General features: G+C 35.3%; 1 protein-coding gene across 8 annotated transcripts in view; it reads right to left on the reverse strand.

The window, feature by feature from the left end:
- Positions 1 to 18,249, reverse strand: part of DMD (dystrophin) — a 2,264,041-nt gene that overhangs the window by 1,220,255 nt on the left and 1,025,537 nt on the right. For all 8 annotated transcript variants that reach the window (XM_070604303.1, XM_070604310.1, XM_070604305.1 and 5 more), the window contains 4 exons: positions 16,786 to 16,956; positions 10,755 to 10,937; positions 3,451 to 3,585; positions 1,688 to 1,837 (listed from right to left, as the gene is read on the reverse strand). In XM_070604303.1, coding sequence (XP_070460404.1) covers positions 1,688 to 1,837; positions 3,451 to 3,585; positions 10,755 to 10,937; positions 16,786 to 16,956 — 639 coding nt within the window. The remainder of the gene's footprint in view (positions 1 to 1,687; positions 1,838 to 3,450; positions 3,586 to 10,754; positions 10,938 to 16,785; positions 16,957 to 18,249) is intronic.

The raw sequence follows: 18,249 nt of genomic DNA on the forward strand, positions 1-18,249 counted from the left end.
CGGGCACCTAAGTCCTTGACCCAGGGATTGCATTTGGTTGGTATCAAACTTAAGCAGGCACCTCAGGCTCAATGGGAGTAGAAAGTGGCATGTGATCTTTCACCTCCAAACTTGCTCTTTTTTGGTACTTTCTCAATTTTGTTTATGAAAAATAACAGATGCTCAGTTACCTAAGTCAGAAACCCAGATCTCTCCTCAATTTGTCATTTTCTCTGTACCTCTCACCACCGCCCTTGCCTTCAACCAAGTGAAAAACATCACTTCTTACTTGGTCTCACTGCCTGCAATCTCCCTCTCTCTCAGACCACCCACTCTCCACAGTCACCTCAGAGGAAATGTAATCTGATGGTGGTACCTCTCTTCTCCTTCACCCTTACATTTTAAACCCTTCAGCGGGTCCCTGAGTGCAAGGTTATAGACCAAGTTGTTTGTGAACCATAGCTCTCACCCAGCAATCCTGCTCATGCCTCCTTGTTCAGGCTCATCTTCAGCCGCTCCTTCATTTGCACTTTACGCTAAAGCAAAACCAAATGGTTTGCAGATTCACACATATAACCACCATCATACTTCCAATTCTTTGCATGCATTGGTGTCCACCTGCCTGGAATTGCCCTCCTACACTTGCTCACTTGGCTATCTCCCACTCTAATTGTAAAATGTGCCCACAACTAAGCTTCTCTAAGAAAGCTACCCCAAACACCTGGCTATGCTGACCCTCACAGGCATGTGCCCTTTTTCTGTCTTCTCTACTCCTCTGTGATAACTTTTAACACAACTTTTTGCATCTTATAAAGATTATTATTTGTTTTTATGTCCTGAACACATTAAGAAGTCAATGAATTTTTGTTTAACTAATCAATGTCTATAGGTAACAAAGGATAGGAACTTTTTCTTAGTTATTACCAAGCCTTAAAACAGTGTTTCATGTGTTGTAGATGCTCTTAGTAAATGGGTATGAAAATGAGCTTCATTATGAGTTATTTTCCCGTTTTGACAAATAATCCATCCTTGACTTAGAAGAATATATACAAAACATTGTTTGATTGGGAGAAATACGTTATTTTCTTTTAATCTTGATTTGAAAATTCATAACATGGTATGAATTTTTAAGTATGAAAATCCCCCTGTTGCATATAAATTAAAACTCTCTTCCATTATTTCAGAAGAATAAACAATATCCAGGGTGTTAAAAGACTCACATGTATTATTAAGAGATTATATATGACCGTAACAAATGTGAGAGAGAGAGTTTGTGTGTGTGTGTGTCTGTGTGTGTGTACAGAAAGAGAGAGAGAGGACAAACCGAGGAGAGAGAAAGAGGGAGAGAGATATGAGCATACCTATACATATTGGTTAATTTTGGGTAGGGAAAAAATCTCTGTGGTCAGATAATCTAGTGTTCAAAATCAGATCTTAACTATTTAATCATCTGGGGGCTTGAGAATGTTACTATATTTGGTTTGTCTCACTTTCCTGTTAAAACCCGTACTTTATCATGTTTTTATACGATAAAATGATATAACACACAGGTAAATATTTCAGCCATGTCTAGTACATGACTGTTTCTAAAACCTAGAAGCTGAGCTAATATGTAAAGTAGTCCTCATTTTATCTGAGAGGCCTAAAAGTATTTGCTCGACATTTATGCAAACCATTTTAAAGAGATTTTCCACTCTTATCATCATACCTCTTCATGTAGTTCTCTCCAACGAGAATTAAACGTCTCAAGTTCCTCATTGATCAGTTCATCCATGACTCCGCCATCTGTTAGGGTCTGTGCCAATATGCGAATCTGATTCGGGTTATCCTCTGAATGTTGCATCAAATTTTCAAGTGACTGAAATACATTTGCAATAATTACTATTTCTCTTCTTTTTCTAAATCCATTGAATTAACACAAAAATGCTTGGTATCTTCTGATTTACATATAACTAAGTTATAAGCAACTTAAAGCAATATTTAATTGGCATAATAAAACATGAAAGATCATAGTTATCTCAAAAATACGACGTTGCTCCATGTGAATCTTCATGGGCCTGTGGCGGGATTAGTGGACTGGAGCACTTAAAAAGTGATTCGCAGCCACCTTATTCTCTGATTCCCTCTACTCTAAAACCTGGAAAGGTAAAATTCTCAATTTCTTCACTTCTTATAGCTAGTGACGGCCAAGTGACATAATTCTGACAATATACGTAGGTAGAAATTCAAGAGTAGAGTTTCCCTTCAAATTAAAAAAAGGCACAGTCTCGTTAGAAGAAATCCCTTTGCCCTTCTCACTTTTTCACACATACACAGTTTAGAGGTAGAACAGCTATCTTTGGACTGGAAAGCAATAAAAATGAGGATAAGGTCCTTCAAACTGATCATTTAATAAGATAACTGCATTCCCACATCCTTTGTTCTGGCCATCATCCTTTTACTAATGCAGTACAAGTTTGCAAGTTTGCTTTATCTTTTTTGGAAGATGCATCATATTGTTGATTCACAATGAATGTCAATGAAAATCTCTGAACAGGCAAGGACAAAATTATAGTCCACTTGAGACCTCTCTCATTCTTTGATATCTCTTCAGGTTTTATAATTCTCTTGTGAAATTAAGGAAATTGGATATAATGATGTCTAGATTTCTGCTGTGATGTTCTAGGATTCCAATTCTATCTGGTCTTAAGAAACATTTTACATTTTCCTCACATCTTGATTAATTTATACACCTTATTTTATCTGATTTACAGAGGTGATGCACTACAAATGGCTCTATATACAATATATATGCTAAACTACATAGTCCTTATACATAAAGGATGAGCCAAAAGTACAATTAAATAAAACACAAATGATTACACGTCCGAGCTTCACACAAATCATAGCTCATACATGCATACTCATTTAAGTTTTGCTCTTTAAAGGTCTCCAAAATAAAACTTAAAAATGTACTAGAATTTTGTATGTGCTAAAATGTATGAAGATTATAAAGACACATTTCCAATATCAAAGCATGCCCATTTAATATCTCAAAATATTCTGTAAGTTATAAATTTATGATTTTAAATAATTTAAAAATTCCAATTCAATAAACATAGTTTTTAAATTGGAAATGATGTTTTATATTATCCTGTTTAGCACTACTCCAAAGGAGCAAAATTATGTGTCCAAATAAGTCTTTGCAGATCTGTAGTAGATTTAATTAGGTAAAGAAAAGTACCAACATAGAACTTAGTGATATACAAAAGGCAAATGTCCTCTGTAAGAGGTTATTTAAATCCACTTTAAAATCTTAAGACTAGAAGGTTCTTGGAGGAAACAAAGGCTTTACCCCAATTGCCAGTGCTGCCGAGGCATGGCAACTACACACTCTGTGCTGTTTCCTTTGAATTTATTTTTTTACTTGGTACTTGACACCTTTCAATATTGTATATAAATTATCATCATTTAGATTAATTCACAACTTACATCTAGCACCTCAGAGATTTCCTCAGGTTCACCAGGAATATTTTCAGTGGTTTTAAGTTTGAATTCTACTTCATTTAGCCACTTGTTTGCCTTCTCCAAGTATGACAATAACTCATGCCAACATGCCCAGACTTCCTAAGAAAGAAATATATAACCCAGATGATATATTTTGATAGAAAAACGAACGTGAGATTTTGGCATTTCCATTTTTAAAACTTCTGAAAATACAACATATTTATTTTACATCTTTTATCTTTCCTTTGCAGTAGATAAGTGAAAATGCAACTAGTCATTTTGATCATTTAATACATCTATAATTACAAATCATTAAGGAAACAGTTTATTACGTGAATAAATTCAAGATTCAGCGATTTACTTTTTTAAATAAAAAATAATTCATCAACATTACAGCCTGAGAAATAGAAAAATAAAATATGTAAAAATGTATATATAAACCTAACATTCCAACACATCAACTATTACCACTTTTCTGTGACCTCCTTTAAATTTTATCATATATAAACAATTTGATAGTTAATACTAAAGTATGGATTTAACTATAGTGCTCTTTTCATTAAACCTTACATTATGTAATTTTTCCATATTACTAAGAAGAGATTTTTAATGAAAATCTAAAGTTTCATTTAAGTGGCTATATTTTTGTTTCCTTAACAATCAACAATTACTGAATAATTAGACTATTTTTAGTTTTGTCTGCTATTATAAATTTGTGGTGGACATGAATACAGATTTTTTCATATTTCAAATTATTTCCTTGAGGTATATTATCAGAAATATGGCTGCTATTTCAAGGATTTATTTTTAAATGGCTTTTGATATGTATTAAAAACTGATTAATATAGAAAAGTACTCATATATAAAAAAGCAAAACTTTAAGATGGCTGTCAGAAAATATAGAAGAGTAATTTTCTGACCTTGGGATGGGGAAAGATATCTTAAAGAAGACATTTTTAGAAAACTGACCAAAGAAAGCAATGACTAAATTTGATTACATTAGAATTAAAACCTTCTATTCATCAAGAGACACCATAAAGAAATTGAAAAACAGCCTCAAACTTGAAGAAAACAATTGCAAAATTTATAATACATGAATAAGAATATGAAAGGAACACCAACAAGTCAATTAAAAGATGAACAAATAACCCAATAGAAAAAATGAAAGGAAAGCCTGAACTAGTATTTCAAAGAAAAATATATGTGCATATCCTATACACATATGAAAACATGTTCAAACTCATTAGTAATCAGGGGAGTATACATCAGGATTACAATGAGATATTCCATGTGACTGACACAAATGAGATGTTTGACAGCTCCAAGTGTGAGAGAAGATACACATTAACACAGATTTGTATTTATTGCTGGTGGGTGTGCATATTGGAACGACTATTCTGGAAAAGAATTTGTCATTCTCAGTAAGGTGAATATTCACAAACCCGGCAACCCAGCAACTCCACTTTTCAGTGCATATCCTCAGAGAAACTACATTGTGTGGGCAAGAAAGACAGTTACAAGAATGTTCATTTCAGCAATTTTTGTAATAACCAACATTAAAAAAAGAAAACAACCTTAACGTCCACCAGCAGGAGAATGTATAAATACACTGCATCACATTTAAACAGAGAATACAGATATCAAAATGAAAAATTCGTCAAATAGAACAATATGGATATCTCAGACACAAAAATGTTGGTCAAAAAGAGTAAGCCCTAGAAAACTATATATTATAGGTTACCATTTTGTATAATGCTCAAAGCAAGCACAGTTGAGCAATATATTGTTTAGGCACCTATATGTACGTGATAAAATATTTCTAAGCAAAGAAAAACTAAAGGGCAAATTTCTGGATCATGGTTATGTCTGTTGGGATAAAGCAGGAAGATGCACTAGAGGATAAGAACATAAAAATGGCCATTTGCAATTAGCTTTGAGATTGTAAATACTGGGCAAACCTATAATTACAGTAGGGCAATCACCACCACCTACTACCCTCCCACCACCAAAAGTGAAGCAGAGGAAAAAAGTTTTATTCTAAGAGAAACTAAAAACTCTATCAGATTTCCCACATTTTCACCTTAGCTCATTAGCCCTTGCAAATGATGGAGGACATTCCCTCTCTAAGTGATAAAAAGTATCAGTCTAAGCTACCTTGCCAGTCTACCAATTCTTACTTGGTATTTTAAGTACAGTTTATCACAGAAAGTGAAATTAAGTATTTTGCTTTAAAAGGTGATAGAAATCTTAAATCTGGGTCATTTCCAGCTCCTGCTGGACTACAGGCTGTCTTCCTTCTGGGCAAAGATCCCAGTGGGAAAATATAAATATCTCCTTAAATACCCGAGGGTACTTTAGAGCTTTGAAGATAAGGAGATGTGATTGGTAATGTGTCTTATTAACTTTGGTGCAGATTGAGGTAATGAACTACCTTGCTGATTTAACCATCAGGATGGATGGCCTCTTGTGCCCTCAATGCATCTGAAGGACACAGCTGGAGAGGCTGAATGTACCAGCTTTACAGGTCACCTTTGCAAAATAAAATGTAGTCTTGTAGCCTGAACTGGAGCAAAAAGCCACTTAGAATAACTGTTAAGCTTAACAGTTTGGAACTTAAAATTACTTTGAAATCACAGAATTCAAAGTGGCTTTGAACAAAGTACAAACGAAAAGGGAAACTTCTGTCCAAAATGGTAAATGGAGTTGATATGGTAATCCCCTACACCCCCTGCTTCAGTCACATTGAAATGCTGGATAAAATATAAAAGATAAAATTTTAAATTCATAGCTGATCTATGAAACAAGTATGAAATATCCCCACATGGCAGAAACAAAGAGGGAAATTAAGAGCCTGTAGAGGTTGGGAAACCAACCCTAACACAACATGGGCATATCAGAATAGAGTATACAACATAAAAGCTGGAGTATCAACACTAACTTAGAACAGGAACAGAAGCATTACTCTCATGCACTCCAGGGAGGTGGAAAACATAAAGTTGTGTGCCACCCCTCCAAGACACAAGAACTACAAAATCCCCACTCACTGGCGTATAATGAATTAGCAAGGAAGCTGAGACTCCTCTGGATTTGGGTTGGAAAATAAGGATCCACCCATAAGAAACTGAAACCTAAGTTTATATCATACCTAAGGGTAAAACATAACATCTCTCAGACTCTGGTAGAGACAAATAGAAAAGACTCATAAGGACCCTCCAACAGCCGAGCACAGAAGGAATTTCCAGTAGAAACAATTCCTATCATAGGTGAGCTCACAAACAAAAAATCACAAGCCATGTGAGGGAATTCACTGCCATTAGAAGAGTCAATAGTTGCATCATGGTAGAATCCACACGTTATGATCTAGAGATAACAATTTTAGAGAATTTTATAATAAACAAGTTTAATCTGGTGGTACAAGTTGCTGGTAGGATCTACTTCTCTGGAGATTGACAACTAGAGTTCATACTTAAGAAATAAAAGGTCTAAGTTCCCTACTTTCTATGTTAGGAGAACTTCTGCTACATGATTTCACAAGCCCTCATCTACAGAGAGGGAGCTTATGGGGAAGGCATTGAGGGGGATGTGAAGAGAGGAGAATTTGAAAAATCAGGCAATCCTTTTCTGTCATCTTTTTGTGGAGGTGTTTAGAGGAAACTTATCTGGTCCCTTTTCTTTATAGGATCTAAACGAGCATCGGTCATCGAGTGGGTGGGTATATTGAGAAAGTGATGGTTGGCATGCATTCCCTCTTGAGCTGCTGGTATGGCCAAAGAGGGTTCAAGGACAACTCTCAAGTTTCTCATTCCAGAGAGTTTTGAAGATGGGATCTGCCAGTGCCCACAGGCAGAGTTGAGGTGTGGTGGGTAAGTAAGATTCCAGGAGATCACAGAAGCATGGGTTAAAAAGGTATAATTTTCAAGAGAATGTGGTATAAGGCTACTGGCAAGAGTCTGCCTGAAATTCTTGTTGAATACTCCAAGTTTTCGTGGATGCCTAGGAAATCTCTTTTGGGGTTTAAAGTCCATACGAATAAGGGCAACTGGGATCCCGAGTAGACCACAAGTTTATAGAGAACAAGCCAGATCAGCTGTGATAACTTATGGAGTCTGGTGGTAAGAGACTCATCCTTGCAGATGTGTGTGGGTGTTAAAAAAGGGTATAGCAATTTTAGCCAGCCAAGAAAAGGACATCAGATGAAGAATGTATTTTCCCCTCCTTATCCTCCCACACACCAACACTAGAAGATCACTATCAAGAAACTGAGTGGGAGGAGGGGACTGTGAGATCACTTTTTCTCACCCCCACCTCTGTATGAATTGTTGAAGCCACAAGATTAATCTAAATTGGTGGGAGATTTTAATAAACTATGAGATTGAACTTTAAATGAGACTAAATTTTAATAACTAAAACTGAGTTAAAAATTATGGGATCAGACTGAAATACTGATTAAGAGGCTGACTACTAAGTAGAAAATGAGGTTTCACATGGTTGGTTTTAGTTATAGAAAAAATAAAATTGTTTCCTGCTTATTACTCATTAACTTGAGACTTCTCAACCAAATAGATTACGTAAGTTTAAATTGTTTAACTAAAGGAAGAAATAGAATTAGTTACACAAAAACAGAAGATTATGTAAAAGAAGAGAGATTTGCAAAATAAAAAAGTCAAATCTTGAGAAATGGAAAATATGGTCTTTGAAAAAATACAAACACATACATATAAATAGATGTATATATAGAGATGAATATATTTATATACCATAGGATTAATAGCACAGGAGGCAGTTGAAGAGAAAATTTGAGAATTGGAAGACAGATTTTACAAAATTACTCAGAATGCAGAAGATAGAGCTAGAAATATAGAAAATATTAAAGAGAAGTCAACAATCAGAATATAGGATGGGGATATTCCTTATAGATCTAATAAAGGTTCCTCTAGGAAGGAATGGAGAGATTGGGAGAAACAAAATCTTCAGAAAGATAATGGAGACCACCAAAGAGAGAAATAGTCTCTCTGTTCTTATTAATACACCAGGTGACAAAGTCTAAATGAAAGAAAGTTACATATAGATAAAATAAAACAAAACTGCAAAGCTTTGAAGGAGACAATGAAAAGATAACAGAGAAAATCATAAAGGAACAATGATTTGACAGCAGACTTAACAGCTAGTCATTTCAGAAGATGATGGAATATTTTTCAGTGTTGTAAAAAGTAACCGTCCCAGCATAATTATATGCTCAGCTAGGCTAGGACTCAATACTGAGGACAAAACAAAGGCATTTTCAGTCATGCAAAATCTGAGAGTATTTGCTATTTACACTCAATGAAAGAGCAGAAGGAAAAGGATACAAAAAGCAAAACTCATCACAGAAATTGGCAAAATTGTGCTGGCAAATCTAAATAAATACTGTTAAAAATAATAATTATAACAACAGCAGTGGCAATGGCATTGACTAATTTAGGAGAGTAAGAAATAAGTTGCAACAATAATATGAAAGATGAGAGGTAAATTCAGAGTTAAACCATTCTAATGATTCTGCTATATCACTGTTAGAGAGGTGCAGAGGGATATTTATTATTGCTGGACTTTGTTGATTAAGGTATGCAAGATAATAATTAAGGGTCCCACTAAGATAAAATAGTGTACATATTCCAAACCAGTGGAGAGGAAATAAAAAAGCTTCTAAATAACTTGACAACTTCTATACAAATAGAAAATGTTAGAAGTGTCATTCTAGATGAGAAATGGAAGGGTAATTTAGTAAGTACTCTTGAAAATTAATATAAAAACAAAATATCCCTTTGGAAACCATATCCCAAAATAGATTTCTGATGGATTGGCATACCTTTCAAGTGAACAATATGAATAATACAAAGCAAAGAATGGTGGTGATGTAAAGAAATTAAGAACATAAGAAAATAATACTTAAGTGTTTTATTTAAATATTGTCAGAAAGCAATTTCCTACATTCAAAAAGTTCTCCCCTCATATAACACAACAGTGAATTAGCTGTGACTTCCTTGCGACTCATAGTGCATCTCTTCCCCTCTCACGCTTTGTTTTATTTTCTGTAGCACTCATGTAGCACTAATACAAGAAATTTTACTTTATTTCCTCAACAACTATAATAGTTCCTGGCATATATATGGTACTGGCCAAACGTTTGAGGAGTGAATTGGGTAAAAAAAGGAACAGGGACTGATAAAAAAAAAAAAAAAAAAAAAAAGAAGGAATTGGAATCGATAATGCAGAAATTCTCAGATCACATTTTACAATTAGAAAGTTATAACATTGGAGATATTTTGGATACAGGTAAAATATATATATTTTTAATATTTTTAAAGCTCTCCTCTATTTCTCTGAGTTACATCTGCCTCTAAATATCAAACACTCAATATAAAAAGCTACCTAAACAATAACATTTATCAACAATAATGAGGCACCTGAATTCTTTACCAAGTATATTCACAAAGGTGACTCAGTTCATGTGAGGGAAGGGAGCTTAATTTAAAGCCCAACTAGTGAGCAGTGTCTGACAGTATCAGCATTTGGTAGTAGGTAAAGTTTTGTGCTCCTTGGCACAAATTTTACTGTAAACAAAGATTATTTTCACAAGGAGGATCACAGTTTGTTTTCGATGCAGCTACATGGTCATCATTTGAGGCACCTGAATTCTTTATCAACTATTTTCTGACAAGCATAATCCAAGGAGTAAGGCATGTGGGAAAGATAAAGCAGAACTTAGGATAATCAATATAATATAAAATGCCCCCTCAAAAGCTAGTTAGACAACATGTCTTGTAAAGTACTTTAGAGGGCACAGCAATTATTAAAGACAATTATAGTAAAATACGCTTCCCCACAGAACACCTTCCTGCTCAGATGCTTATGACTATGCACCTTCAAATATATGAAAAAAATAAAGACCAACTTCTGTAAATCTAAGAAAACTTATTTACAGGATTTTGTGACCTAATACGAATAATGGTAATGATATGAATTAGAATGAGAGCAGCTCACAGTTATTGAGGCTCAGTACTTTAAACAGAATATCTCATTTAATTCTCTCAACAGACTGTGAAATAGGTACTATTTTTATGTTCATTTTACAGACAGGAAACAGGTTTATACATGTTAAGCAACTGGCCTAAAGTCACAAACTTGTAAGTGCCTGAAGGAGGAATTCAAGCCTAAGTGGATTTACACCAGAGTCCATGTGTTTAATCCCTATGCTTCACATACAACCAGAAATTGACATATAACTGCTAAAGATCAAGAAAAGCACTGACTTCCAAAGTCTTGCATTTCCCATTCAGCCTGGTGCAGAGCCACTGGTAGTTGGTGGTTAGAGTGTCGAGTTCCTTTTTTAAGGCCTCTTGCGCTGTAGGAGGCGCTTGAGCTATGACACTATTTACGGACTCCGTAAGGAGCTTCACTTTTGCTTCTTTTTGCTGGGCCTCCTCTTTAGCTCTCTGAAAAATAAAGAAGACTCTCTTAGTAGCAAGGCAATGACTTTACTTCCAAGATGCATTCCTATATGTCATATACTTTCTTCCTCACATCTCTGTTAGAATGAGTTTAATAAAAATAAACCCGATACTGACCCCAATCACTTCCATAAATTTAGGTTTAGTTAAAATTGGAAACTTGAAGGAAAACTTTATAATCAGAATGTAATAGATCTTTAATTAGAATAGTTTGAAAAGTAGTCAGTATATGGGTATGCATGTATTTGTGGATATATATATATATTACACATATACACACACACATATATATATGAAACAAGCGAGAAATGAATATTTCAATACTAACTAGGTTCAAAAATATCTCATAGTCTAGAATTTAAATCACTTACAAATTCCTCGGATGAGTAATACTGAAATCAGTACAATATCATTATTTAAATCAAAAGATAATATAGAAAAGTCTTCTTAATGCTATATTCAGAACCATATTTTTATAAAAGAAAGTTGTGTTCAATAACTGAGAAAACAACACATAAGATAGAGAGAAAATGAACAGCAGGCCCTGACATGAGGGGCTGGCCTGGCATTTACTGCTATGCCTTGGTCTTCTCCTGTTGAAAAGAAGCTGTTTCACAGAATATCAACAACAGACAACGCTACTTTGTTACCAGTGTGGATCATGACAGCAATACCACTCCATAATCCATAATCACGTTAGAATACAAAAACCTAAATATTGTCCAAACCACAAAACACCAAACACACCCATATCCTGGTTAACATGAGTTACCATTACTTCTTTATCAATTACACTTTCAGCCTTACTCTAGTCTTACCTCCTTCTAGGAAAAATTCATTAAGATACCCAATCATAGAGTCACTCCCACTTGCTGAGAACATGCAATCGAGAGCAAAGCCCTTAAACCCTCCCTTAAATCATTTAACACAAACCCAAATCCTACAAAACGTTCTTTCTAATATGCTCTTACACAAACTACAGTTCCCTGAGGTGTGTATTCTCCCTCATTAGCAAAAGTAATAAACTACAGGAGTGTTGTTGTCGGTCTTTGGTTGGAGGGTATTTATACTTCTTAACAATTTCCAATGTGTACATGCATGTTAGAAATACACACACAAACACACACACAACTTTCATTTGGATTACTCCAAAGGCCAATCCTGGGGATGAGCTTTCAAGCATAAGTCGTTTATGTGCGATGCGAAGGAAATACTGATAATGGAGACAGAAAAGGGAGGAGAAATTATAAGGGTATACTTATTAATTAACCAGCAACCACTGTGGTGACTGGAGTTTAATCCTGAGAGCGAGCTCTGGGAAATACATGCCTCAGGGTGATCCCACTCGGGGGTAAAGGCACTGTGATATTTATACACCACCTCCCATCATTGGTTGAAGGCTGTGGGGGGGATGTTAATTTCCTAATACATGAAGCTGGACACACAGATGGGGAAAGTGGGATTCAGTGGCCACAGGTAGCCCTCAAGTAAAGAAATGAAGGTTCTCGCAGGTGGAAGTTGGGCCTACATGCAATGTAGTAGTGACCGAAAGAGGATATGGGCAGGAAATGGACAAGGTCAGCTATGAAATACCTTTATATTTTTCAATGCAGTCACCCTATGCTTTTGCATTTAGTCCCATAATGCCTTAAGAGTATACAATATGATGGAAAACACAAGTTGTTTTGACTATTAGATGATTGCCTTCACTGATTTTAATTTAATTGATTGAGATTTTTAGTTCAAAATTCTAAATAAATCTGTTTTTTGACGTCACTGAGCATGGGATTCATTTCTACACAAATTGTATTTTGGCTATCACAATTTTAGCCTTACAAACAACTTTGATAACCATTAATCTCTTAGTATATTCTGCTGTGTGCTATGACAGACATGTTGTATGTGCTACTTCGTTGGCTCTTTAGTAAAACCTTGTAAGATGTGTTTCGTTATCTCGATATTATACAACAGAAAACTGAGGTTCAGAGAGTTTAAATAGATAATCCTGGGAGTTATTTCTTTGCTTTCTCATAGTTTCTATTGAGCCCATCTCAAATCCTCCGTGAGATGAAGAAGGAGCATGTTGTAGTGGAGCCAAGGAATGAAATTACATTTAATTTATGCAACTAGCAAAAACCACAGAATGAGGAACACTTCTTTCCTTGATCTTTAGGATTTCATAAATTCTTTTTAAGAAAAAAGGCTTAAACGTTGAGAAAGATTCAGAGAAAAGGAGATCATGATGAATTTCTCCACTGTGGGGAAAGATAGAAAAGTAAATGACTGGTATAGTTTAGACATAATCCTCATCAGAAATAGGAGAACCAGAAAGGGAGCTTTTGCTCCCCTTATATTCATGAATCTAACCATCATATGCTCAGACATCTTTCATTGTCAATATCTCAAACCAGTGGTTCTCAAAGTATGGTTCCTTAGAACCATTTTGGAACCTGTCCCTTGGCTTGACCTGGAAACATTTTAGAAAGGAAAAATCTCAGGCCCCACCCCAGACTCATTGAATCAGAAATCCTGGGGTGCGGATCTGAAGTCTGTTTTAACAAGTCCTCCAGGTGATTCTGCTGCTCACTCAATTGTGAGAATCACTGCTCTAGTCTATCACCCAGACAAGGAGAATAGCAAATACATTTACAGAAGTTCTCGTAAGCACTAGGACTAGAGTTACAATAGTGTAAAAAATTAAAAAAAGAAAGAAAGAAGAAAACAGTTAAAACTGAAATTCCAGAATTTGTTTAAAAGGGTTTAATATAAAGTGTACAGTCATTGCAGACTTCCAAAAGAATTTTGAAGTCAGGTGTTGCTTATCAAACCCTCCCCTAGGCTCTTTTATGTTAATTGAAAAGTTTTGTTTACGGGGGGAAAAGTCATCAAAACAACATTATCATTTTCAAGTAAAACACAGGAGAGAAAAGTAAAGAAACAGAAGGAGGTCTCTACTGTTTCTCTGAGTAAATCAGGGAGAGATGTCAAAGTAGGTCTGTCAATCTCTTCTGGCAATAATGATAAATTTGCTCTCAATATGAGCACAGGTGGAAGCCTGGACAGGGTACTATCACTACCCCCTAAAGAGTGAAACAGATCCAAAGAGATTACCTTGACCAGCAGGCAGAAAACACAAGAAATGGAACCTTCTTGCCAACTCCCTTCACTGTTATTGCCAGGGGCTGCCTGAGCTCTTCCTCTTTTCAATATTACCCAGTACTACACCAATTTTGTAGCTAGATCGGTTATTTAAACCTGCAAATCAATGTGGACTAACTGGTTGGGCCACTCATTTCAAGGACTGTTTACAAAATTTTAAAATTTGAGACAGTCTGCTCTCCAGCCCTGGAAAAGAAGAAGGGATCTGACTGGGTGGTTAGCCAGATAGGCAAACTGTTCAAGGAGAGAGGGAAGAGGGCCAGATGCAAACAAAGGAACTGGGCAAAACAGAGCAGCTGAACACAAGCTGAGTGCTGAATATCTACGTAGGGATCTGAGGCGCTATTCACAGAACAGAATAGACTAGAACAGAAGGGGCTGGGGCTGGGACGAGATGGGACAGGATGGGATGCCATGGAATATATTCAATCTTGTTGGTTCTACCACAGATAAAGCCTGTGACTATGACTAAATTGTTTGACCTATTTGGGGATTTCAGTTTTCTCATTAACAGAGAGAGAAGTGTGGGCTATTCTGCTTCCAAAGCACCTTCTAGCTCTCACATTCTATAAGGACATAATTGTCCTAATGGTGACCTCCCCACAGTCAAATTTAGACTATTATATTCCCTTGTTTGAAACTTTACAATGGCTTTGTCATTTCACTTAGAATGAAAACTCCTCAGTATACTACAAGACTCTTGTAATAACAGATATATATCCACCCCTCAAAATCATCCCATGTCATTTATTCCCTTTTACTCTCTTCAGGGAGGCAGGCCTCTTTCTCTTCCCAGTTAGCCTTAGGGACTTCGCTGGAGCTCTTCCCTCTGATTGAAATGTGCTTCCATATGATTTCTTTAAGTCTGGCTTCATATCTCAGACTAAATATAATTCCTTACAAATGCCCTATGAGTCAACCCTTTCTAAAAATAGCATCCCACCCACCCCCAACTCCCACCTGAAATATAATTATCTTTATTTCACAATCCTGGTTTATTTTTTAGGCAAATTATCATGATCTCAAATGAGTTTATTTCTCCATTCACTGCCTGCCCTCCCCTACTAGATTGTAAATTCCAAGAGTCAGGTAGCTTTTATGTCTTGTTCACCACACTATATTCAGTGTCTAGAAGGGTGTTTGGCACATTGTAAGTATGCAATAAATATTTGTTGACGAATGAATGAGTAATATATAGTATTATTAGATTAGAATGATTTTATAGTTCTGTTTTTTTTGTGGGGTGGTGTGAGAAAGATTGGCCCTGAGCCAACATCCGCTGCCAATCCTCTTCGATTTTGTATTTGGGATGCCACCACAGCATGGCTTGATGAGCGGTGTGTAGGTCCACATCCAGGATCCGAGACCGCAAGCCCTGGGCTGCCAAACTGCAGTGTGCAAACTTAACCACCAAGCCACCAGGTCAGGCCCAGAGAATGATTTTGTAGTTTTTAATACGCTAGAAACTATTATTGTTTATCCAAATACAATCTTCTTCATGTGTTTTAATATGTATTTTCTGCTATTAATTGTAATAAATTTCATTGAATGACCATATAAATTATATAATAAAGTACATGTAATTAATTTCTTACCATGCAACATCAATGCTAATAATAATGGTAATAATAATTATCTAGTTTTGGGCATCTACATTGTACAATGCATAGCGTTAGGACTTTCATGTTTCATCCTTCTGAAAAGCAGGTAATTTGGTACTCATTTCACAAATGAGGGAATCAAAGCTCAGTGGATCTTTTTAATTTGCTCAAGGTTACACAGTTTACAAGGAGCCAAAGCAGGTTTCAAACCCAAGTGTCTAGCTCCAAAATGATTTTGCTCTGTCATGAGGCCTCGAAACAAACAAACATATATTAATATACTACAAAGGCCAATATGGTTAGATTATGTGCTATTGCTAGGACATAAATATAATTGTCATTATAGCTGCAAATCATTGAGTACCCACTCTGAGCTAGGCAATTTACTTACATGTAAGTTTCAATCCTCAGTTCATACTTTCAAGTTAGGAAATGAGATGATTTACACGTGATAAAATAGAGGGTTACAGTGAGTACTGAGTTGCCCAAGGCCATACTGAAACGCCATTGTGTAGATTCAATTCCAAGCCTCACCTTAAATCCTTGCTACATAGCAGTTTCTGTGGTTCTAAATCAATGTTATTATTTTTTTGTCCTATCGTTTCAAGAGAAGTGCATGTAAACTCAGTCCTTTTTATCCATATTAAAGGTCATCAGTTAAGATAGTTAGTACTTCCAAATTCTAAGAAAACTCTTTAAACCATCATAGTAACACAGCCTGTTGACTACATCTGCAACTGTCATTTCAATGATACTTTGACACATTTTCAATTTGAATTTGCATCAGCTAGAAGCAGCTAATGTGAGTAGTCGAGTCCAATCCCTTAATACTATATAATTTCAAGAGAAAAGTCTTCCAAATTGTGATTGTCAATACTTATATTTTGACAAGCCATTGAAATTAATAAATAAAATGTTTAAGGATTCTACCTAATGTATATCAAACTTGAAGCTAAATTAAGAATCAACCTCTACTCCTAAACCAAGAAAAGAGCAGATTGTGCAGAATCACAAAACAAGGTTACATCTTTCTTTTTTTCTTTATTTGCTTTGTTTTATTTGGTTTATGTTACCTTCATCTCTTCAACTGCTTTCTGTAATTCATCCGGGGTTTTATATTCAAAATCTCTCTCTAGGTATTCTTCTTCAGCTTGCGTCATCCACTCATGCATCTCCGATAGATCCTTCTGAAGGCTTACAGTTTTATCCAAACCTCCCTTTAAGGCTTCCTTCCTGGCATAGACCTTCCATAAAACAAACCAACAAACAAAGCATGAATATTGAAAGTCACAAAACATCATCACCGTATTATTATAGAGCAGTCAGTAAATAATAGAAAGCTTAGATAAAAAAGATGAAGCAAGAAGTAAAAAGCTTATATAAATGAGGAAAATAACTCCTGGCGATTGGGTACACAATTTCACATAAGTGCTAAAATAGGATATAGCCCTTTACGTGGCATCCTTAATAAAATGAACAGATTCCCCTATGACTATAATTCAGCTGCTGTGTGTGGTAATGCTTTTCTGCAAATAGAGAATAGAGAAAGACAATTTTTTTCATAGGACGTTTCCATTGGAAAAGTAAATTTATTGGCACACACAGAAATAGAAATTCTTTGTGCTCTCTGATACTGTTTTACAATTTCAAATATTCTAGAAACTTAATAACGATATACCTACAGAAAACTCAAAAATCTGAAAGAAAAAATAGAAAATGGATAACGGACATAGTCATGTAATTCACAGAAAGAAAACTAAAATGTGGAAGGATGCTCAGCATCACTTATAATTAAGTGATTATAAATTAATATGAATTAATGCATTTTCAAATGTGAGACGGGCAAAAAATAATTAGTGAAAACGCCCAGTCTGGGCAGGAATGTGGGCAAACAAAGGTTTTCATACCTGTTGAGGGAAATATCCAACATAGTACAACCTTTTGGACAGTAAATTGGCAAAATGTATTAAAATTTGTCACATTCATAATTCTGAGTCAACTATTCCACTTTGAAGAATGAATCATACAAAACAAAGTGTACAAAGTTGCATGTACACTGCTCAATTCAACTTTGAAGACAGCAACATACTGGAAACAAACCCAAATGTGTTTTCATGGAAGATTACTTAAATAATTAGTTAAATAAATTGTAATATACACAGACATACACACACAATGAGCTACCATGTAGCACCAATACATCCGTACTGAAGTGAAAGTTGTTCAGTATATAATTTTAAGTTTAAAAAGCAAGTTGCAAAACCATGTATGTGATAATAGATTTGTACTTTTTAAAGCCTCATGCATTTCTGAAATACTAACTTCTTACAATAGAATTTATTAGATATCAACCAGAAAGATAGCAAAACTTAAAATACCCAAAAGAAAATCATGCATGCTAATGGCTTGTTAAAAAGTACCCTGTTGTACCACACTGAAGGAAAATCTCAATTTTGTATTAGAATGATTATATACATAGTGCCTCTCATTTACCTTCAAAAGTAACTCTAATCAAATGATGTTATTCTTCTCCTGGG

Source organism: Equus przewalskii, chromosome X, assembly GCF_037783145.1.
Source record: "Equus przewalskii isolate Varuska chromosome X, EquPr2, whole genome shotgun sequence".
Taxonomy (NCBI): Eukaryota; Metazoa; Chordata; class Mammalia; order Perissodactyla; family Equidae; genus Equus; species Equus przewalskii.